We start from the raw sequence: 24,907 nt of genomic DNA on the forward strand, positions 1-24,907 counted from the left end.
AACAGTTTAATGTTATGACATCTAAGTATTGTGTTGAAAAGCATATTTAGCATTTTAACCAGCTAACCCCGGCTCTTCACGGTCCAACGCTCCTCTTCTAGCAGTGTAAACACTAACACTCCTCTGGTGCTCTGAGCTTCTAGGCCAGACGGCTAACTGCACGGCTAACGGAGCTCACTTGCTTATGGCAGCTACAGTTAGCAGCAGTTAGCGGTTACTCTGGTGATGTGCTGCCCCCTATTCGTTTTGACTACAAATTCAACAGCTGACCAGTTCTTACATAGTGCACCTTTAAAACAAGCGTAAATAACACGTTATCAAATCAATTTTGGCATCTCAGGGCTTTAAGGGACTTGGCTCACATAGGACGAGTTTGTTTTTTTAAAAACAAGTCCCCATTTACTTCAGTTGTTTAAGAAAATGCGTTTTTTTCTGTGAGATCTGTGAGATGAAACCATTTTTAACGCCAAAATCTTCACTGTAGTTGCTAAGCTTACAGCTTACAGGGAACTAGATAATAACTAAATTGTAATCATTGAGCGAGCTCATCCTTTAAGATTGAGTGCTCGCTTTCTTTTTGTGAGCCCCTTGTAATTCTCAAATTTAGTGATGGTGGTATTTACAGCACTTGGAAGACAATAATGTGCAATTTGCTGCATATAAAATGACAAGCTGTAGGCTGGCTTGTGTGTTTAAACAAAAATCCTCCTGACAGCTCGCAGGACAAAAGCCTTAATGAGAATCTGTGAGTGTGGCTACTGGCCAGCCTGCATGCCTGGTTAGGAGCTCCTCCCACCTCCTTGTGCTCTCCCCACGCTGCTGCCGCTGCTGCCGCTGCTGCAGAGGACTCCTCCTGCTCACTGCTCCACCTCTGCACAGTGCAACAGCAGCAGCAGGAGCAGCAGGAGCAGCAGAAAGCAGCCTCCTGGCTCATTAACCTGTCGCATGTTGGATACGTGAACACAGACGGATATCTTGCTTCTGTCGGAACCAGAGCCGCAGTAACAACACAGCTGTGCTGTTGAAATTTTTTGTGTCATTTTTTTTGTATTTTTGGGGGGATTTTTTGTGTTGCCAGGGAAGAGAAAGTCCGAGCAGGTAAGCAGTCAGTCAGTCAATAATGTATAACCTTGGCTACTTTAACGCGTTACACTGTAAAATGTAGCCTGTGAGTCAAGTTGTCACATTTCCTGTTTGGTGTGTGTGTTGTTTGAACGCAGGTAGGGTTGCCAGTTCTGTCAGTGTACGAGGGGACACAACGCCACAATAACCTACCGTAAAGCAGGACAAGTGTTCAGCCAGATATTTTCATTTATCACGTCTGAAATAATAAATAATAAAAAACCGAGGCTTAGAAAACCCGACACACGTGGGGTGTGTACAGGCTGCAGTCGACTGTGTTCAATGAGCTGCCTGTGAGATATCACATGGAAACGTCTCCAGGTGGAAGTTTTCAGATAATTTGTCGCAAAGTTCACAAGTTTTTGGCGGAAATCGAGTCTGTAGAGAAAAAAAAAAACAGGTTGTACCCCCCCCCTCCAAACCCACACACACACACACACACACACACACACAGCCCATTCATTCAGGGGTGTGTGTGTGTGTGTGTGTGAGGCAGCCGTGACAAATGTTGCTCGTAAAAGAAATTGTATTCAAAGTGGGTGACTACACACTGACCTGGTTATCAGATGTGCACTGTTTGACTCATTATTTTGATTATGAATGGACCGGACCGGACTGTTATTCTGTGGCCAGCTCATTCATTTTTTTCAGCTTGCTGCTGCTGCAGGAGGAGGATTCAGACAAAGTGCAGTTTTGCCAGCTGTTGAGTGTTGTTGATAAGCCTCGGTCCACATATCTGTGGGCTGTTTGAACTGTTCTGCAGCCTGGCTTCATTCTCCGGTTGTATTACAGGCTGTCAGAGCAAATGCCTGTGTTTTTGCCTATTCAAGGGGAATCCAACATACAATTTAGGCTTCCAGGATTTAATGTCCTCGAGTCCCTTCGTGTTGGAGTTTATAACTGATCTGAAATGCTTCGTGTGTTTTGGGACATCTAGTGGTCAGCCGACTGTGTGATGTGCAGTGTATGTTCATAATGTCGAGGGATGCACAGTATATACACTACTCAAAATTAGTTAGGGATATGCAATAAAAGTCAAAAGAAATGTGTTGCATTCTTTTGTCGACCAGTGAAACACGAAATTAACTAATTTTGAGTAATGTGTACCGGACAGATAATTACCAGCCCGATGATGTGAATTTCTGTTATTGGTTATTGGCTGACACTGAAATCATAATTGACAAATAGACCAATTATATTGTTTTCAAGACTACGTCAAAGTCTACAAGTTTTAACAACACATCTAATTAGAGCTACGGTGAATTAAATCATCCATCTTCACTTACTACATCCTCACCTTTCTCGCCCTCAGGTGTATGTAAATAACAGGTGAGCAACTAATTCCACATCAGATCAACATCCACCCTCAAGTCATTTTTCCTATCGCCCTATTTCTAACACATGCACGAGATATTTCCCCTAGTCTGTGTTTTATATTCAAGGCAGGGCGGTTATGCCCCGTGTTTGTGTGTTTTGACAAGTGAGAAATATTGGACCTTGAGCTTGAGAAGGTGTGGGGAATGTAGACAGCGGGGTCTAACTCTGTTCAAACAAGCTGGACTCTCTCTCTTGAAAATACAGATTTCAGATGAACTTCGCACACGTCCACTTCTGTTGTTGGGAATGTAGAACAACAGAGACAAAAGTGTCCCTGTCAGTTTGGTTTTAACTCACCAAACATACCGTGACAGTCCTCTGTCTGTCTTTGCGTTGTTATTGCCCAATTGTCCTGTAAAACCAACCCACACCCCCCCGCCAGACATGTTCTTGACTGGCAGTCAGTGTGTCCTCTGAAGCAGCAGGCAGAGTCCCCTAATGATGTGTGCGTCTCCAATCAGTCATCGCTTCATATGACTCATGCACAATGCCATAAGATGTTAGGCAAGGCTCCGTTTCCTCTGTTGTCGCAAGAACGCTTAAACAAACAGTGAGCTAGTGGGTGCTTTCCTGCCCAAACTGAGTCAGACAGAACAAAGAAAAATGTAAACATGCATTATCTCTATTAACAGGATGACTCTTCATTCCTATAGGACTAGTAGATTGCAAGGTCGTTAAGCTGGAGGCATGAATTCAACCAATCTCAAGCATTAATTTTACTTTATTCTGGTATTTTTCATTAGTGGACAAATGTAGGATTTAGAGAAGAATCACTAATATAACCGTAATATTTAGGCAGATGTTCCTCCGGCTTCTTCTGTGTCTTTCCTGTATAATGAGTCTAGATGGTGGGCTAATGCTGCTCTGTGTCATCCCATCACCTTGTTGAGAGGCAATTAAAGCTGTGTAAAGAACATAAAGAGGGACACCCAGATGCAAGGAAACAAATGATCTCTGTGAAATGGTGTTGATCCTCGCACTGTCAGGCCAGTTAAACAGGACACACAGGGGGGAGAGGAAGGAGGTGTGTGTGTGCTTGAGTTTGTTTTTGAGAGAAGGAGGACACACACATGTGGAGTGGGAGGTTTGTGTGTGTGTGTGTGTGTGTGTGTGTGTGTGTGTGTGTGGAAGGGGGAAGGGAGGTTGTCGTGGGTGTGAGATTCACCCTGGTGAGACTTGCGCCTTTAGACATTCCTGGCATTCCGACCTCCGGGATGCTTGAGGCTCCTCCGTCTTCTTCTAGCATGTCGGGGGCTGCAGAAGGACTCCGGAGGGCTTTTATGTTGCGAGGCTCACACCGGCAGGCCCTTTGGTTGAACAGAAACCACATACCCTCTAATTTAGGAGGCCATGGGAACAAGTAGCACAGCAGACAGCAGGTCGTCTTAAGTTACATCCGCGGATGACAGTTAAATCCTAAAGGAGGTCGTCTATGAGCTTAGACACACTTGTCAGCCTGGACTCACTCATCACTTTCTTAACATGTTCGAGTGGGTGTTTCAACTTTTTTCGGTTAAAATTTGAGGCATCTTTATTCAGAAAATCACAAATCTAAGTCAAAATATTAGAGATGCACCAATCCAACTTTTTATCCCTAATACCTCAACTGTGTTCAATATTACCATGATTAAGCAATTGATTGATTGGTCTATAAAAAGTTTGGTAAATTTGTGAAAAATGTTGAGCTGCAATGATTAATCGATTAGTTGTCAACTATTACAAACACCGGCAACTATTATAATAAGAAAATTCTCTGATTCCAGCTTCCTAAATATGAATATTCTCTAGTTTCTTTACTTCTCTATGACATTAAACTGAATATCTTTTGGTTTGTTGACAAAACCTTTGAGGACCTTTATCTTGGTCTTAGGTAAACACTGATTGACATTTATTCATCGTTTTCTGACATTTAATAGATCTAACAACTTATCGATTACTCAAGACGAATTAATCTGCAATGAAAATAATCGCTAGTTGCAGCCCTAGGAAAAAAATGCTCATCATAATTTCCCAGAGCCCAAAGTGACATCTTCATATTGCTTCTTTTGTCCAATCAACAGACCAAGACTTGAAAACTCTTCGTTTATTATCAGAAATGACAAAGAAAAGCGAGTCATGTGTTAAGGGTGGATAAAGAAATAATGACTTAAATGTGATCTTATGTAATGCAAACCCCTCTACTTGGAAGACACGTGGGATTGTGATTATGATACAACCTATGGGCAAAAAGTGATTTCAAAAACAACCTGACTCTTCTAACAATGGTTCTCCTTCTTCTTTATCTCTCCTCTACATATAACACCTTGTGATCAACATCTTGTGACGGCCCAGCCATGAGAGTTCATCCTGTATCTGCCAGATCACTCAACAGCCACTTCTGACCAACCCCAATTTAGCAAACCAAAGATGTCAGCGTGCAGCGACTTTGCAGAACACGTGTGGAAACCCGGCTCTTGTAAGAACTGCTTCCACCCGCTTAGTGCGCACCACAAGACTGTCGGCGGCTCGGGTGGCAGCGTGCCAGCCGCTTGTTTGAAGAACAGCCTGGGAGGTGATGAAGAGTCTGGAGTAACAGCACCATCGCCCTACAGCAAGCCGACCATCGCTGTCAAACCCACTATGATGAGCCTTGACACCAACGAGTCGATGACTGATGTCAACATGAACATAGAGCAGGTGAGTCTCTTTCCTACAACTAACCTTAGAGTGTATTACTGTCCAGAATGAAATGTTCTTTAAATGTTTTTTCATTTTCATGTTACAGGAGAACACAAAGAGCCCAGTTGAGCGTTTGGGCCTGAAGAAACTGTTGGACCTGTCGTCTCTTTACATTGACAGCAACGGCTGCAACAAGGCTCATAGAGAGGCGGTTCTCCAGAGTCCTGAAACCAAGATGGACTACAACAACTGTTTCTCTCTGGCTTCCTTATCCCCAAACATCCTGCCTAAAGACTCCATGATCATCAGTAATATCTTCGTCACGCAGGAGGAGGGTAGAGGTTCTCAGAGCCTGAAGAAGAATGCCAATGGAGACACTTGCAGGCAGCCGAATACGACCCCCACAAAAACCAAGAGCACTTATAACGGAATTGGTGTGACACCAAGGGAAAACTGTCAGGATTCCCATCAGGCGTCTGTGGATATACCCTTTTCTGTGGATATTGTCCCTTCCAGTCCTCCCACAGTTCATAGCAATGGTACCAGCAGTGGGACTACTGTTACAAAAACATCCAGCACTTCCCCCACCACAGCCCTAAGCGTGGGCACAACTAGCCACAATCCCCCGCCATCCCTCCACTCTCCTCCCGTCCTGTCCAAGCAGACCAGCCTGTCGGACTCCTCTTGTTCTTATCGTAGTAGTACAGATTCACTTCCTGGGGCAGAGGGGTCGGGAGGAAAACAAGTAAGGTCAGGAAGCCCCCAAAGCCCACCAGCTCCAAACTCTCCCAATGGACAACAAAACTCAGAACCAATTTATGCAGAGAGCACCAAGAAGAAGCGCAGGCCGCAAGGAAATGGGTTACAATCCAATCCCGAGTCCCCAAACCAGACTAAGAACTCGCCCTCTGAGCTTGAGCTTTCGGGAGAGACTCAACGGGCCACCATCACGATAATGGCCGCTCACACAGAGGAGAACAACAGGACTTTCTACCTGAGCAGTCCAGATTCAGCCATCAGCACCCAATGCCACTTCAGCCCCACAGCACGTAAAGACCCCAGCAGCCCGGCCTTCCGCTGGCCCAGTCCCAGCCACAGTGCACCCTCGTTGGTCATTGAAGCCAACCATGCCCCAACTCTCCACCCCAAGCCTCAGTCCAGCCCACCCATTCCTCCGAAAAGGACCACCCGTTCCCCCAAACTGGGCACCTCTAGCCTCTCACCGTCCATGTCATCTCCAGTCCCTCTTACTGATCTTCCTAGACTGGGCACCTCCAGCCTCTCATCATCCATCTCATCTCCCGTCCCTCTCCCTGAACTGCCCATGCTTTTCCTCATCTCTGCTAGAGAGGGCCACTTCAAGATCCCTACAGAGAACCACTCGTTAGCGTCCGACCGCTGGCCCAAGCCCCACCACCACAGTTCTGGCTGGAACTGCCGCATCGAGGAAGAAGAGGAAGAGGAGGAGAGAGAGCGGAAAGAGGGGGAGAAGAAGAAACTGGCCACTAACCAGGGGACAACCTCTCGGGTGACAGGCCTGGTCAATGGTGCCGCTGTCTGGAAGGAGGCCAGGGACGGCAAGGCCCACAGCAGCCCCCCTCCGATGACAGAGCCAGGCACGGCCCCCCCGGCCGCCCCCAACAATGGTGCCTGTCAGGGGGAGAGTGAGGGTACCGCTGCAGAAGAGGAGGGCAAGCAGAACGGGAGCATGCCGGCCAGGCAACCGTTGCACGGCGGCTCATCAGAGCTGCTGGCAGCTGGGAAGGGAGCTGCCAACAATGAACCCAATCCACCACCTCCCCCACCTAAGAAACTGCACAGGTAAGACGAACAAAGAAGTTTTTGTTTGGCATCTACACAAATTTTGACCCTCAGATAGGACAGAATCAGGGTAGGACCATATATGATGGATGTCATTGGTTAATGAGGAATCTTTTTAAAGTTTATCATGTTGTCCTTTTTTATTTTTATTGTTATTTTTATAGGGAGAGTGCATTAACCTGTTGTCTCTGGGCAGGTAAACAGAAGTCAGTGAAATGTCAGGGTTGGGATTAGCTGAAGTTTAAGGTCATAACATCGCTTACTCAGTCTGACACAAGTCATCGAGATATTCAAGTTTACAATATCAGCAATGAAAAGTGAGCAGGTCTGAACAATTTGGAAGCTGTGACCATTAGATGACAGGAATTTTCTCTAGATGACAAACAAAGTTGATTAAGTTATTATTAATCACATCTCACCATCATCATTTGGCTTCATAAGTAAGTTTACTGGAAGCAAAGTTTTCTATATTTTGTGCAATGTTTTTTTTTTTGGTTTAGTGAAGCCAATTTGCATCTTTTGTCAGTGAAATGTCAGGGGTTAGGGTTAGCCGGAGTTTAAAGTCATTACATTGCTCAGTCTAATAAATCATGAATCATCAAGATATTATTCAAGTTTACAACATGAAGCAATAAAAAATCACATGAAAAGAATTTTCTCCAGATAACGGACCGTATTTTTGAGCTTCATCTGTGAGTTTTTGGAAGTAAAGTTTTCTATATTTTATGCTTTCTTGTTTTGATTTGTTTAGCGCAGCTGAGAAGATTTGGTGGTGCAAAATCTTCAACAAATGACCTTAAAAACCTATAAATGTATGATAATACTCTTTATGCCAAAGCACAGTAAATACACCAGCTATCTTGAGGAAGCCTTGGTCTTAAATATTGTTTACCATAAGGCAGCTGTGTGAAATAAAAAGTCTAATGGAGGTTTAATTACACACTAGCACACTATACACTTGCTGTAAGATGAATGCTATGCATTTATAAAGCTTGAGCTGCCCATTATAGCAAACATTCGCGTGCCTGTCTTTAAGTCTCTACCTGAGTCTTGCATTAGGATTAATGGGACTGTAATTCAGCCACGAGACTGCGGTTTCATTATATTCCATAATTTAACACTTACAACATGCACTTAGTCTAAATGCATAAATGCATTTTGCTCTCTAATGGGAGGGTAAATCTATATATATAGTATTGCTTATGGGATACATTGCCTGTGACTGTACATGTATCTTTCTGCAGTCATCTGTGTGAATCGTACTGTGCCTTCTCCTTTCATAGCATCATTATTCAGCCTTGAATCAGCCTCCATTCTAGCGCCTTGTGATCATTCAAACTGTTCGGCCATATTCCTCAATGCACGCCTTGTTCTATTCACACCAGTAATGTGACTTTTTCAATTCTCATTAACACACTAAATGGGTCTGTTAAATAGTCCCCCCGCTGTGTCACGTTGCTGTAACTTTGTTTTGGCTGCAGCACAATGCAGAACTGTAAAAAAAAACAGGACTTGTTCCATTGATATTGTCATACAGGGACAAAGCCGTCATTAGCTTTGGGCAAAAAATGTCATATTTGTGCTGTGGGAATGATTTTGCTCACATGTTGCTTATTTTAAGGCTTTGTGGTGTTACAGTATTTAATTCCATCACTCTCAGCATATGCAGAATCATTCTCAAGGCTTGGATTGTTGTGACCTTCTCGACACACAGCTCCTAGCCATTTATTAGCTGTAACATTTGCACCCGTGCTTTAACCTGAGTCTGCATGAGGCTAAGAATACACTGCGCTGTCTGAGTCAGCTCCCCAAAGCAGAGGAGAGACCTTGCGTGTTGCAGTTATTAGAGCATCAAATGATCTCCTCAAAATAAACTTAGCATTGTCTGCAGCGGCACAGTGAGGTGTAACTTCCTCAAAAGAAACAGATGTTCTCCCATCTAGAGCTGCTGGAGTCGGCAAAAAGCTGAGTGGGAATGTTTTTACAGTCTGAAACACAGATTGCTGATCACATTTCAAGGGCCCGTTATGTTTGCTGTAATTCTAGTAAGGACACATCTCTCCTGTTATGACATTGCCGACATTCTGGGCTGATAAAAATACGCCTTGTTGAGACACATGTGGGAACACGCCTCGAGCCACCCAGAGACAGTTGTGGCTTTCTGGTGCTCCGAGTTTATCAGCGGGTTTAGTGTGTTTTTAATGTGTCCCTGGTCACCAGACATGCACTGGATGGAAACTCAATGGCAAAGTGTCAAAGTGAATCTAAATCGTCTGCAAAGCAACTGAATATTTGCATTATTATTTTCATTATCAATTAGTTTGCCAATTATTTTCTGCTTTGATCAAGTTGGTCTAAATTGTCTGAAAATAGTGAAAATTATTCACAAAGTGTAACATGATGTCTTTAAATATCTTGTTTCATCAGTTTAAAGATTGAGAGGCTGAGATCTACCAGTTGATTATTAAGATAGTTGGAGATTATTATTCTGTCAATACACTAATCTCTAAAACTTCTTGAAGAGATTGATTTCTAACTTAAAAGGGAGTCTCGTGTGTGGAATTAATGGAAAATACGTGAACATGCACCCCGTGAAGCAGCATTTTGATGTGCTGAATCATTTAAAAGCCACAGATGGTTTTAAAAATCTGCCTCTCGGAGCCTTTGATCGCAGCCTAAAACACCAAACTTCCCTCTTTTATTCCTCGTAACACACCAACCTACATATCATGTGGTGGGTCAGCCTAAGGTGTGTGTGTGCGTGAGTTTGTGACTTACTCTTTAACTGGGTAGGCGTGTCAGCTGAGTAAAGGCTGCCAAAGGGAGGGGGCTTTGGTGAACATATTGTTGCCCCCGGCAACTCCCAAACTGTCCCCAGTCTGGCAGTCGGTTGCCACCAATAGAAGCAGAATTTATAGATCAGCCACGTGGATTTGAGTCCACAGAGTTAGACGTGGGTCTGAATTGCCTTTTGCTCTGTAAACTATCGTTCCAAGACGTGCCGCCCCTCCCTCCGCAGATCCATCCTTTCTGTGCAGCAGAGCAGATAGCATCTTGTTGCTGCCTGACAGACCTGACGCCGCTCTAAAGTGAACCACTAGGTCAATGAGTGAATGCTATATATGAGATATGGGTGCTTATATTTTGTGCATCTGCAGAGAGAGACTTTAAATACACGTATGACTCGTGTGGAGCCGGGCTTGTGTTACTACACATGGCGGGGCTTTAGAGAGCCACAGGTCTGATCCAGGGGGCATTTTGCGCCCGCCAGCCCGACAAGGACCTCTGCCTCTCCAGCATGAGGTAGGAACCAGATGGCATCTTTTTCACATATGTCCTCAGTATGACTATCATTAGGCTCGTGAAGGGGATGTGGTGATGTTCTTGTTGACGCAGGAAAGTTTGAGTGCGTCTCAGGAAGATGGTAATAAAGCACAGAGCCTTCGGAGGATAGAACAGGCCTCTGCTTGTTTTCACACCTCCGTCAGGAGCTCGGTCATCAAAATGCAGAAGTGGCTTTGAGTTGCACGGTGACGGGCGGCATGTGGTCAACCTCGCTCATTCTTTGTTTCCTCCCTCTTTCACACCATGCCCTTTTCTCTTCTTCTAATCTCTTCTGATGCCTTTCATTCGAGATTTTATGAGATTATTCTTTTTATTTGAGCCCATTCTGTTTGTGAGTTTAAAATAGTAGTAAGATGACGAGAAGTGAAATGACTTTATGCGATGTGGTGCAAACAAACAAAAGTGGGTTGTAATGAATAAGGGACGGCTGACAGAATTAGAGAAGAACAGAAGGCTGGAGCAGTTTACTCAAGATAAGAAGGATTGGTGTCAAACATTAATGGATCTTTGTCTCTAAGACGAGGTTTATACGGCTGTAAATCCATGGTTACTATCCTGCAGTCACTGGAAAGAAACAATGCATGCCATTCTTCTAACATGCATGTTGTAACACAACAGTTGCACACCTAAGATTTGAATATTCTCCCTCTTATCTAAAACTTCACATTGTGAGCTTTTTAAAGGTTGTGTTTGTCTGTTGTAACAGATTGCGTTTCATCGTACAGGTGTTCATGAGTCAGCCTGCTTTTCTATCCAACTCCACCTCATTTGAACAAAACCCTGAATTATGTGTCAGCTTTTAATGCGCTGGGTGTGATCCGGTTACAGTATTCACTTTCATCCCTCCTGATGTTTTACAACCAGCTCGACTTCTGAAAGCGATTGTGTGCTTGTATGTGAGCAAGCGAACAGACATACAGTACTTCTAGATGTCATGATTTGTGTATTTATAATGGTGAAGAGCCAGGAAGTGAAACCGGTTGTGTGAATATGATCCACAACAACAACAACAACAACAACACTGCAGCTAAGACAGGCTCTCATCTTACACTGTCACACTGCTATCTGTAGCTAGTTAGCTGTAACCCCAGTCTGATCCCCTTTTAAAAGCTCCCCCAGCTCCTCTCACACAGCTTTATTAATACCACACACATGTCAGGGGGGCTTGTGTGTCAACGGATCCGGTGCGTTAGCGGCGTGATTGTTTACATTCTAAGTCTGGGCTGCTGTCGTTGTCGGACTGATTGCGGGAGACAAATAACGGTACATCAGGTTATCTAATGTAGACTTTTTTTGTTTTAGCAAAGGAAGAGATGATATCTGTGAGATAAGGAGACAAGTATTAATAGATGTTTAGGCTAAAACCGGGAATTCTGTGTAGAGAGATAAAATCCTGTTGAATGGTGCCTCTGACAGCATGACGACATGAAATATAAAATATTGTGTTGTTTTCAGAAATTTGCGTTCAGTTCAAGTCCTAATTTATTTTAAAACCGACAACATCCAGTTATAGATAACAAGATGCTTGTGGTGCCAAAATGAATCGACAATATATTTTTGATTGCGATTTAAGTATTTTAAATGGATTCAGTTCTTTTTAAAGCAAAAAATGTCAAACATTTGTTAGTTCCAGCCTCGTAAATATGAGGATTTGCAGCTTTTCTTTGTCATTTATCATAGTAAATGACAGTCTTTGGGTTTTGGACTGTTCGTTGGACTAAACATTTTAAAGACATAACTTTGGGCTCCAGGAAATTGTGACCCTTAATAGACTAAACAATTAATTGATAATGAAAATAATTGGTAGCTGCAGCCCTGCACCCCATTTTTAAAAGAAAAAAAAAAACCACATTGGGTTCCCTGAAATTGGACATTTTGCATTTTACATTCGATGATGTCATTTTTAGAGCAAAAATGAAAACCATTTGATGGCGCCAGCTTCTGAAACATGAGGATATGCTGCCAATAAACTGGATATTTTGGGGTTTTGAACTGTCATTTAGACAAAAAAAAAGCATTTGGAGATATCCCCTTGAGCTCCTGGAAATTGTGGCAGGCGTTTTTCACCTTTTCAAACATTTTATAGACCAACAATCAGCTTTATCGTGGAATAGAGCCGCGGTGATTCAATTAATCATGAAAATAATTGGCAGATTAATGAATAATTAATTAAAATAAATCGCTAGTTGCAGCCCTAATTTGGTCGATTAAATCATTTTTAAAGCAAAAATGTAAAACACTATGTGGTGCCAGCTTCTCAAACGTTAGTATATCGGCCAATAAACTGAGTAGTTTTGTGTTGAGCTGTTATTTTTATAGACAAACAATCAATTGATAATGAAAATTCTTGCTAGTTAGGATGTCAAAAGGATCGATACTTCAATACTTAATCAATACAACGTGTTTAAACCAATATGACGTCTGCATTCGATGGTATCAAAAGTACCAAAGCTGTAAAAATCAGATCTACAATCGGATTTTCAACCCAAGGCGGCACAGATATTGACAATATTACATAATTAATTACTTTTTTTTTTTTTTGCTGTGGTATGTGAAAGGTCTCGAGTATGAATTATATCGAAGTTCAAAATTCTGCATTCATCACAACCTTACTTGTTAGCTGAAGCCCCCAAACGATAATAATATATCCTCACACACAGTCCTAATCAGAGTCAAGGTCTTTCTCGCATGCCCTTGCTCAGAAGGCTCATTCATCCATGCACATCCTCCCACAGGACATCAGCGCTGACGTTCTTTCGCCGAGGAAAATCTAATGTTTTGGATACAAATGGAGAGAGATCGGGAGTGAGACATGTACAGGCGCACACATAGCACATGGACTCATAATCCCTGCACCCATTACCATTTCTCCCCTGCCTCAGCATTCCCACTGCCTTTCATCACCGCTCTTTTGTCTGTAAAACGATAGCGGATCCTTTAGCTAACTGCCCAGAGAGAATACCTCACCCTTTGTCTCCCTCCTGTGCTCCTCTCCTTTTCTCCTCCTCATCTGTTTGTTCTGCTGATTTATGGTGGAATTGAAGTCGGGGGGGCGGCGGCAGATAAATGGATAGAGGAGTCAGTTTGTGATGGAAGAGAGGAAAGCGAGATGAGAGGATGGGGTTGGACGCTGCTTCCCTGAGCCATTAGTGGGTATAATGAGACATGTGAGCGGCTGTCACTCAGCCTAATTGGTCACCTTGATTAGTAAGTCTCCTCGTGCACAGTTTTCATTGGAATTATAAGTGGCCATCATGATAGTCTGGCAACCCTGAACGTGAGGAATGCAGAGCTTCTTTCTAGTAAATAAAACTGAAATCATCTCGCAGTCTTTCTCTTGCAGATGAAAAGTGAATTCGTAAGCGGTACGACACACCTTTGCTCAAATCAGCACACGACGGGGTTTTTGCTGCTACAGCTTTTTCGAGATATCTTTGTGGTCTTTCATGCCTTTTTATTTATAGCCTGTGGTGGAGAGATGACAGGAAACGAGGCGAGAGAGAGATAGGAAATGACATGCAACAAAGGTCCCCAGCTGGATGCAAACAGAGAACTACTACCCTCGCTATTTCTGCTCTGTGATGTTATGTGGTCTTGCATGACAAATTAGGATTAGAGCAGAGCAAGAAGTAACGCTTTATATCTCACCAGGAGATGTATTTGTTGTTTCCTGCTTGTGGTTCGGTTCCACTCACTTTCAGGCAGATTAAAAATGTGTATTCAAATGAAAACATCACAGATTTAGCTTTGCATTTCTATATCACTCTGTGGCTCATGATGGATGGTCTATAAACAAAACAAAAGAAAAATTGTTGCAGCAGAATAAGAGATATCCTCGTTTATTATTCCACGTCCTTTTCCTTGTCAAAATCTGGCTCCTACATTACCCACAATGCAACTCGACTGCCGACAGGTTTAGAATCAGGGTTATTCCAACTTTTTACTGTAACAGGCTTTGATGTGTAGCCCTGCGTTCACGTACTCCTCAGATGGTCCCATTTCCCGTGTTGGGAAGTCGTCTTCCAACTTCGGTGTGTTCAGGAGCTTTTAAGTCTTAACGTGGAAACAACATGGACGCTGTTTCTATATGTTTCTGCATATTTGATGTCAGAGTCGGCTAAACGCGTACTAGCGGTGTCACAGTATACCGCTATTTAAAAATGAAATACTGATATTGTGATTATAATACCCATGATGATATCGTGTGAATAATCCAGCGCCTCTTTAATCATTTCTGTTTCTCTCGGCTGAATCCCACCTGCCATAACACGGCAAAAAGTCAAAGATGACAGACAAGTTCGAGACACTCCATAATAGGGGTTTATATAGTTATCGGGGAATTTTTGCCGCCTTCCCTGCGTTGTTGCTTCGAACTGAGGGGACATTAATGTGAATTTTCCCAATCAGAAACTCATTTTTAAAAATATTCCAACACACGAATGCACTACGACATTGGAGTTTCCCTTTAAAGCTACTAACTCAAAGGAATAGTGGGAAATCTCAGGTGATCCGATGTGCCAGTACCCTGCAAATGCTCAGTCTCACTTTAAGCCATAAGAGGGTTTTTTATTTTTGTTTTGAGTCAGGCTGGTTTGTTGCAGTCATAAATCTACACTGAATCAAGAAGTGTTCCTCTCTAACGAGGAAGTGAAAGCACTCATGACGGTACATGTTCGTCATTCGGATGAAAGGCGCTCTGTGTCACTGACTTGTTAGTAATACATATCGCTGATAAGAAGACATAAAGGGGAAGTTGTGCGTTGAAAAAAAAAATCTATTTCTGCAGAAAACCTGCAGACTAACTACCAGAGCACGCTCACAAAATACGGCTTGAATGCATGTTTGTTTATATCTTCTTCGTCCCATCACAGTCACTCACCTTATCTCTGTTGTTTTCTCCGTTACAGAGTGTGCGGTAAGATGAGTGGCAGCAACATGGAGCTGGACCGCTGCAGCCAACAAGGGTCATTAGAGAGCTCCACTTCATCTCTGCGAGGCCTGGGCAGTGTCAGCCTACCCACCGCCTCCACTGACAACCTGACTGCTGACACTGGTAGGAACCACTCACACTCAGATTTTGACTGGTTTAAGGGGATTTATTTACACATCTGAGTGGTGCAGATCCATTTGGTCCAATAAGAAACATGCACAGGGAGCCGAAGGATCAGATCTGTTTGATACTGTTTCTCATAAAGGCAGGAGTTGGAGATATTTCAGCAAGTGAGGTACTTTTTCCACAGACGTGTGAATGGGGGATGCTTTTGATGATGTGTGTTCGCCTGCATGTTAGAGCCTGTTTACATCTGCCGATCGACATCGGACAGCGTCACACAGTACGTCAGTTCACACCTACACATTAGAGTTAGTTAGAGCTACAACGATTAATGGATTAGTTGACAACTATTTAATTAATCACCAACTTTTTCATAGTCAAGTAAGTTTTTAAGAAAATAAAGCAAACATTTTCTGATTTTCTTAATTATGAATATTTTCTGATTTCTTTACTTGGGTTTTGGACGAAACAAGTTAGTACATCATCTTGGATTTTGAGCAACACTGACAGACATTTTTTTTTTTTTTTTTTTAACCATTTTCTGACATTTTATAGACCAAATAACAAATTGATCAATCAGAAAAAATAATCAAAAGATTGCTCAACACTGAAAATAATCGTTAGTTGCAGTTGCTGGACCACAGGTCTCACTTCCCTGCTCTATGTGCCAATAAACACGTACGTCACTGGGAGAAACACTCAACACTTTTTAAGCAAAGAAAGTAATAAGTTAAGGTATAACATTTGCCGAATTTACAAAAAGGCCCAAGTAATTAAGAATTTGTCGCAGACAGAGTTTTAGCAAGTTTACAAAGTTTCTTCTAACTTAACAAATCACAAAATTAAACATTTTTTTAAGGGAGTCTGGGGACTTTTCTCAAAGGGCAACAAAGAAGTAGCTTTATTTGGTTACTGGACTGTATACATTTGCCAGGTTTACCGTCGGTAACATGTTGTCCTCATTTCAAAAAATGAAGTGTAAATGGTGAAACCAGTTGAAACAACAGCTGTTGAATGTTGGCAGTGGAGACACAATTTAGATAAGGAGTAGCCGACAAGCCAGGACAGCGAGGCAGTGGCAAACTTTTTGCAAGGAAAGGTGCAGCTGAATGTATTTCATTTAATGTCGACTTTACAGGAAGGCAAGAACAAGAACTTAGTTGTTGTGCTGTTCAGAAGTGTTGCATCATGTTAACTACGAAGGTGCACTTTGTCCAGAGTGAAGAGGAAAGGGAGCTCTGCACGGTTTTACAGCAGCAGTCTGTCAGTTTATCACCCCTCTTCCTCTTTCGTCAAGTTTCCATTGTCGTGACTGAGTTCAAGATTTCTACACTGGTCAAACCCGAGATGTGGCTCAGAGTGAGTGGCATGTGTCCTTGGTTGAAAAATTGTCATCCTTCACATATCAGCTTAAAACCTCCGTGGCGCTTAGACGCTTGTAATTGCTGTAACTTCCTGGGAAATGTTGTTTGAAGAGATAATTATGGACTCTGATAAGGAGGGAAAAAGGGCTTGGCTACATCCTACAGACTTTTTCTTTACAGTCTTTCCCCCCTCTGTGAAAGCAGTTATTGAAGACCGCGCCGCACAATTATCCCAGTATCTGTCTGCTCTAGTGTAATGTCAAGTTCCAACTTTAAGTCTTTAATTGACAAATGGATCATAATTGGGTGGAAGATGTTTTGAGCGTCAGCTTGAATCCTGGATTGTGGAAATTTCCATCTCTTTTGAGGAAACAAGGTATGTGTTTGAACGGAGGCTGAGCGGTAGGCAGTGACAGACGGCGTGTAGTAAATAAATCACATTCATGGCTGCGAGGGAGGAATATGTAAGTCGGTGAGTACAGTGAGGTTACAGGAAATTAACCTACAAGGACACCGAGGAACAGAAGATGTATTGTGTGAATCCAGCGGTCGCTGGTGTCTGTCTTTATCTGTTTTGTGTCTGTTTTCCAAGTCGACGCCTGACAGTTTATTCTACTGAGGGAATAGTCTGGAAGATGTGCTTTTTTTGTTTTTTAAGATGAAAAGATCAATTCACTGTCTCATCTGTGTATTCAATAAAAAGCTACCTCTGATTAGCTTAGCATAAATACTGGAAAAGAGGGGAAATGGTTAGCTTGGCTCTGTCAGAAGGTTGCAAAATCTGCCTACTGACAACTCTGAAGCTCACCGATTGACACATTAAATCTGGTCTCTGCTACATTTGTTACCTATGGAATGAGCCATGCTAGCTGCTTCCTTCTGTTTTCCATGCCTTTATGCTGTGCTATGCTAAGCTAATGTACCTGGCTGCCTGTTGTAGCATCATATTTGGCATTTGCCAAATAGGAACAAGACATCCGTTAATTTTCTGTAATCAACCGGCAGATCTTCTGATGCAGTTGTTTTCTTTCTTCTTAGGTTCTCGGGATGCTTCACGGATGTCTTGTTCCTCTCCGTTTGCCAGAAGTCCAGTGGCCTCGGCTCCAGGCTCTCCTCACCCGCCGTCCTTTAACAGCTTGACTAACCAGCCACCTCCTCTCCCGGAGAAAAAAATGGTCAACCGCACCGTGTCGGCTCCAGATGGCACCAACGGGAAACCCTTCGTCCGAGCCTACCCACGCCTCCCGTTCACTGGCTCGGAGAGCAACGTGTGTCGACCTGGAGATGCCAGCTCCCGCTCCAGTTTACCGTCCAGCCCTGTTGACCCGCGACCCATTTTCTCTTCCAACGAGTCTCTGGAGCGTTGCCATGCTGCGCTAGGCCGATCCTCGAGGTCCCGGACACTGGACGAACCACTGAAGACTCACGGGCGTCTGGGCGTCCACTGCCGGAGCAGCGTCACCTGCTCCTCTTCCCCCCAACTCAGCGTGCCCTTCTCTGCCTCAGAACCGGGTCTGGCACCAAATCTGGGCTCCAGCCTGCAGCTCCAGACCCTGCTGAGTAACATAGACAGTAGGGAGGGAGTTTACTCTAAACTGGGAGGCCTGTACGCCGAGTCTCTGCGGCGCTTGGCTCTAAAATGTGAGGATCACTTTACTCGCTCCCAGAAGAACCCACTTAGGTTTGAAGAGAGTAACTGGTCTCTGTTCAGGCTGACCTCCAACAAGCCCAGCTGCAACTCAGGAGACGCTGTGTACTACTCTGCTGCCTGTGCCTCAGACCCCAGCAACTCCTACGCTGTAAAGGTAATAAATACTTCTACCCTAAATACTGGGCCAAATTTGTGTTTGTTATAACCACGTTCACCTCCTAGAACCCCTTAAAGTGATCGTCCTTAATATTTCAGCCCTTAATCATTAGGAGATACCCACGGTCAGACAATATGAGGGTAACAAACGCTTCGTGAGCAGCTGCTTAGTCAGAAATGCAACAAAAGAGCAACTGGTCTATTTAGAGTTCAGCCAGACAAGCTCATTTGTTTGTATTGAGATAGCAGTCAATAGTAACAGTCAATAGTTTTCCACTCAACTGCAGGTCACAAAGTTTAGTCATCATACAGAGAGTCGGAGGTGTGCTGTGGCTGCTTCGTCTCGTACCACGACTCCCTGCAATAGTGAAAACTGATCGACTGTCAGAAAACGCCAAAAATGACCACGTCTTCAAAAACCAGAGACAAAAAATTGAAGAGTAAACAGAGAGGTTGATATCAATGGGATCAAATCAAAAGGCAGACTGGCAGACTCTAAAAAGGGAAAAGTAATGTGTAAAGATTTAATTGCGTACGTGTAGATTCACTAGGTGTCTACTGCTGAAAAAATACAGACCATAACAGGGATCGCCTCGTCTGTTGAAGTTGCTGATATTTGAATCTTATCATTATTTCATGGCTGGCCTTTGAACGCTGAGTGCAGGAGACAGTAAGTAAAGGATTGTAAACTGGCTTCTATGTTTGGCTGCTGTGAAGAAGACGTGTTTTTTTTTTTTTTTAACGGAGGTTGTTGTCAAGAGAGCAACTCGCAGCTCACTCGCGATCATCTTTACTGCTGGCTAAGAAGCAATTTGCACAGTGGGTGCTGTAAATTGATCTCTTAAGCAGGGATTTGACAGTTTGAGGATAGAATGAGGAGATTAAAATAAAGGCGGTGGTCTTATTTGTTCTTAGACTACAGATGGGATAGCCTCTCGACAGAATAAACCTTCCGGGCATGTAGTGTAAACAACCAGGAAGAAGGGAGGGGATTCAGTCTCACTGACCTTTTGTCTCAAAGTCATTAGTGTTGTACAAAGCAGCGGCTGTTTGTACAGTAGGTGTTGTGTCAGGATGTGGGTGCCCACAGTGTTGCTTAATATCTCTAGGCCCAATTAATCTTTACATTCCAGGAAGGATTTACAGTCAGACAAACCCCTGTTGTCAAGGCCACGCACACACACACACACATAACACACACCACGTAGTATGACAAAAACTTTACGGGGTTGATATTCAGACGTAATACCAGTGTGCTGAAGTCCGTGAAAGTGGATTTTAGTTCCTGGTAATCACAAAGAAGAGATTATTTTATAAATCTGAGAACATGCTGGAATTTTTTTTTCTGTTTTGTTTGAAATGTCTGATGTAAGATTTTATTCTGAGATGTTTGTCATTCTTGTGTGAGCGTGTAGTAGTTTACTTAAACGTACTTAAAGGGGCACTGTGTAGTTTGTGGAGAAGAAATTCAAATATTTACAATATTAGTGAGGTAATAACACAAACTCAGAAATATTTACTTTTTAAACAAGCTGTTTCAGAAGCAAAAAAAAAGTCCCCAGAACAGTTTGAAGCTAGAAATGTCAAGGCCAAAGTAAAACAGTACGAAACTCTGTTGTCCTTTTAAGGTCAGTTTGTTTATTCAGTCATGAAAACAAAGACAGTTTATTTAGTTTGTCTAGGCTTCAAAAAAGTTATTCAATGAAGATCTTTCTCCTCCGATTAAAATTCCTTCCTCAAAGCTACACGGTGCACCTCTAAACAGTCTTGGCATCAAGAAGTCTACTAATAGCTCAAAGACACTTTTTAAAAAAAAAGCTTTCCGTTGAGGATTTGGTTTAAATCTGCATCAAAGACGTTAATTTCACTTTGAATGGGAGCAGGAACTGAATTGGCGTTGACCTTGAAACCTCACTAACAAGAATTCCTTTCTTATGTTTCTTGGCTCGGCTCTCTCCCCGTCTGTGAGGAATTCCTCTCTCCCCACCCTCTCCCCCTTTCATCCTCTCCTCCCACTGTCCTTTGTGTTTCTCCAGATCTGTAAGAGTCCATCCATAGAGGCGAAACAGGGCCATCTCTACAGCCTGTCGGTGCAGCAGACCATGCCTCCCCACTTCAACCTCCAGCAGGACTGCGGCCACTTCCTCGCTTGTGTCCCTCAGAGCATGCTGCCTTCTGATGAGGTCTCTCTGCCCACCACACCTGCCTCATCGCTGCCTCAGCCCTCCAAGTCTACGCCTGGCCAGCAGACAGAGCGAGAGCGAGTGGTGGTCATCACCTCGGAGATCCCTCAGCAGACGGCGGCCGACTTCGTTCGGGAGTGGGGCGCGTTTCATAAAAGTCAGCCAGAGGTCTACGAGCGTCGTGTGTGTTTCCTCCTCCTGCAGCTCTGCAATGGCCTGGAGCACTTGAAGGAGCACGGGGTCACGCACCGCGACCTCTGCCTCGAAAACCTGTTGTTGGTGCCCCATCACCGCAGACCCTCCCAGTTCCCCCAACAGACCGCCGCTGACACCAGCACCAGTAACGGTTCGAGTGGTATGGACATTCAGCGGCACCTTCCCCGCCTCCTTATCAGCAACTTTGCCAAGGCCAAGCGTCGCTCCTCCGAGGACGCTGCCTCAACCACTGTGGATCCTCGCATCAAGCGCGACCACGCCAGATTGGCGCCTGAGATTCTCTCAGCGGCCCAGTACCGCAAATTTGACGAATTCCAGACAGGCATCTTGATCTATGAGCTCCTCCATCAGCCCAACCCATTCGAGGTCAGTCCAGCTCTGAAGGAACAGGACTACCGCTGCGAGGACTTGCCTCCTATCCCCCCCGTCTCCCTTTACTCAGCCGGCCTCCACAGGCTGGCCCAGCTGCTGCTCCAACCCGACCCCATCAAACGCATCCACATCCAGGAGGCCAAGCGCATACTGCAGAGCCTCCTCTGGGGCCCACGGAAGGACCTGATGGAGCAGCAGTGGGAGAGACACGGACAGGGGGGAGGCTTTGTCGGCGGATCCCGACACGAGGGCCTCCTCAACTGGCTGGATGTGAAACGAGCCCTGCTGATGATGAAGTTCGCCGAGCGTTCGCTGGAGCCCGAGAGGAACGCGGAGCTGGAGGACTGGCTGTGCTGTCAGTACTTTTCCTCGGCTCACCCTCTGTCTCTCTGCCACACCGCTGAACTACTTTACTCGCTAAAGTGACGGCTCACTTTAGGGTTAAAAGATATGTGTGAGTGGAGCCGAAGTAACGCGTGAAAGTGTGTATGAGAGAGACCGATAGAGTCGAGACACTATGGATGGGTCCGGACAGTGAGATCCCTCGGAGATACTGTGAACTTTACCCACCTGTTTGCGCTACTGCTACATGCATGAGAGCCACGCATCAAGCTAGCCGTCCACTGTCAGTATCCTGCTACCGACTGTCATCCTCGCAAAGAAATAACCTGAGAATTCAGCTGTTTTTAGATGTTCTTGTAACACTCACAGACTAGAATCACTTCGTTAAAAAAAACAAAAAAGGAAGAATATGGACAGTATTCATAATCCTATAATACACTTACCAAAGTTTCATGTTGACACTGTATTGTGTGTATTTATTGAATATTAATTAAGACATTTTACCCACTGAGAACAGGCTAATAGTTCATGATCTTAATCTGTGTCAGCCAGCTTTGCAGAGAAATGCTGTGTCGTATCTACGTCAATGTGCAGCTAACGTCCATTTGTCTGAAGAAAAGTACGAGGTCACGAGCAGACTCACACTGTTGCACCGTTTTTTCCGTCACGTTTGTTCATGGGCACATAGTGCTGTACTGTAAACTGTGTAAACAACATACATTTTTAACATTTTAACCAAACAAAGTGTCAGAAAAATGCCTGTTTCTCAGTGAATACCGATTGGAAAGAGCAGGGCAGGCGTCCCAAAGTCTGTTGTGTCGCAATCTTTTTTAGACAGCATTGCATAATAAAGATTTGGTAAAGATTAATCGTAAGCCATACTGTCTAACCCAACTCATTGGTAATTGGACTGGCAAAACAATTGGCAACGATAGCGATTGCTTTTACTGATGCCCACTTTTTCCTCACGCTTCCTTTCTACTACATATTTAAATGTTTTGACATTTGTCGCAGTGCCTTTTGTTCTTTGTATATGTTACAGTGACTCGGAAGCCAAATGTAAATATTACCGATCATTCGTCCTTCGTGAAACTGGCCTTTCACAGAATGTTCCTGAACCGATTTTGTAAAGTAATTTGTAGATTGAGTCCAAGCAGGTCTTTAAAAGCCATGAATATGAGCAAGCAGTTATAAAATATTTATGATATCATTTGTTGTCCTGTAGTAGTCACTGGAACTTCTCTGTTTATTTTCATATGTGGATTTATCAAGTTGTTTGTTTTTTGGCACAGCAGCAGCAGCTGGGCCTGTTTTTTTTTGTTGTTGTTTTTTTTCCTCCTGTGTCCCATGTAGGCTGCAGAGGAGACGTCAAGTTATGGGTATTTTATCTCCCACAAAGAATTTCCTAATAAGTCCAGAGTAGCAAGAATTTAACAGCCTGCATGCAGGTTTCTGTCCAAGACTGACTGATGTTTCTAATATTGAAGAGAAAAACAAAACGTGGTCAGAACTCACAACTAATACATTATTGATTTGAATTATTTTGTGTGTGCCTCACCTATTTGCATCTATCAATAAACTGTGCATATATTTTCTCACAGTATAATCTGGTGTTTTGATCTTTTATTTTTGGATGCCTCCCCTTTAAAAGTCCCATATTATGCCTTTTCGGGTTCTTACTTTTATTCTACTAGAAAATGTTAACATACTTTGATGTTTCATACTGTCCATTGCTGCAGCACCTCTTTTCACCCTCTGTCTGAGCACTTTCTTATCTTGGCCATCTCTTTAAGGCCCCCCTGAGAAGCCTGGTTGGCTCTGATTGGTCAGTTTTCACAGGCTTGAGCAGGCACCGCCCACTGTGGTTCTGCATCGACTCTGCCAGCGCTTTTGCAGCATTCATGTGCTCCTCGGATGGTCCCACTTCTCGATTTTGGAAGTCATTCTTCTGACCTCGGTGTCTTCATGTGCATCAAGTCGGAGTGTGGGAACAGCATGGCCGCCAAAAAGAAATTGGTTTGCATTTTATCGCATAGAGTGAACAACACATTGACAGCTGTTTACAGTATTTGAGTGACAAGAAAGCGCAAATAATACATTTTTAATTATGCATATTTATCAATTTTCCGAGTCGGAAATATGCTTTTCCGATTATTCCAACAACACATAAATGTATAGGGCTGTGCTGGAGGCATGGCTGAGTGTGGTGACTTCATAGTTGTGACATCACAACGTTACAGATGTCTGACAGCTCGTTTTAAAGGCACAGTTTCTAAATATGTTATGAATAAAAGTGGGATATTAGCAGCTCTGGTCATAGATTTTACTTTATGCAAAGAATCAATCAATCTTTGCACATATATTCTTTACTAGAGATTTGACAGGAAATGAGTGCCTGATAGGAGTCTGGTCCCCCTGTCTTGTTGCAGAGCTTCTCTAGGTTGTTATTTCTACGTTCAACACGAGCTCGACTGCATGAAAAGTGGCCTAGTCTTTGTTATGTTTCTTGATTTTGTCTGTATGTTCCAGCTTAGAGTTCCTATTTCTCAAAGTACAGAATGATGTTAACCCCGGACACAATATTTAACTGAACACATTTTTTTTTCCTTTTGCTGTTATTTTTCCAATGTAAAAGGTAGATACATGAAGCATGGCAGGTTTTTTTTTTTTTGCAGAAGTCGAAGCAGTTTTCAAGCTGAAAGAAATATACACAAAACCAAGAAGGAGCGTCTGCAGAGACAGAGGATGCACTGCACGGATCAACAACAGGTTGTACGTGTTGTGGAATCTCAATTTGAGTTTGGAGCCTCAGGCCAAAACCGACCCCAGACTTTTTCCTCCACCTCAATCCCTCCCTGAGCGCTGCCCCCTCCTCCCCTGCTCCTCCCCTCATCTCCCCCCATGTAGCTTTCTGCTTCACATCGTTCCGTCAAAACCGCTGGCTGCTCCCTTGTCATAGGTGGAACTATGTTGCTATGGTGTTTTGACCAATGGAATGGCATTTCCAGGAACGCAGTCAGTCTCTGTCTCCCTTTCTCACACACACACACACACATACACACACACACTTGCCGGATGAAGCAGCCTGTTGAGCAAGAATCCAAATAACCCCCTGGTAACAACATGGCTCCTTTCTTTGTTTGTCCAGTGAACACCGGTCAGCAGGTTGCATACTTTGTCAGAGCAAATATGCATCCAAGCAAACCGTCTTCAGCGCTCAGGAGACAAAAACAAAGACCGCAAACTC

At 43.7% G+C, this 24,907-nt stretch overlaps 1 protein-coding gene across 1 annotated transcript; it reads left to right on the top strand.

The window, feature by feature from the left end:
- Positions 1–868: 868 nt before the first annotated feature.
- prag1 (PEAK1 related, kinase-activating pseudokinase 1) lies at positions 869–23,266 on the top strand. The gene is made up of 6 exons (XM_084382605.1): positions 869–1,098; positions 4,831–5,175; positions 5,264–6,978; positions 15,231–15,376; positions 17,779–18,545; positions 20,584–23,266. The coding sequence occupies exons 2-6, from the start codon at positions 4,906–4,908 to the stop codon at positions 21,742–21,744; spliced, it is 4,059 nt and encodes a 1,352-aa protein (XP_084238731.1). The 5' UTR covers positions 869–1,098; positions 4,831–4,905; the 3' UTR covers positions 21,745–23,266.
- Positions 23,267–24,907: the final 1,641 nt, after the last annotated feature.

This window comes from Pagrus pagrus (genome assembly GCF_965226575.1).
Source record: "Pagrus pagrus genome assembly, chromosome: 19".
Taxonomy (NCBI): Eukaryota; Metazoa; Chordata; class Actinopteri; order Spariformes; family Sparidae; genus Pagrus; species Pagrus pagrus.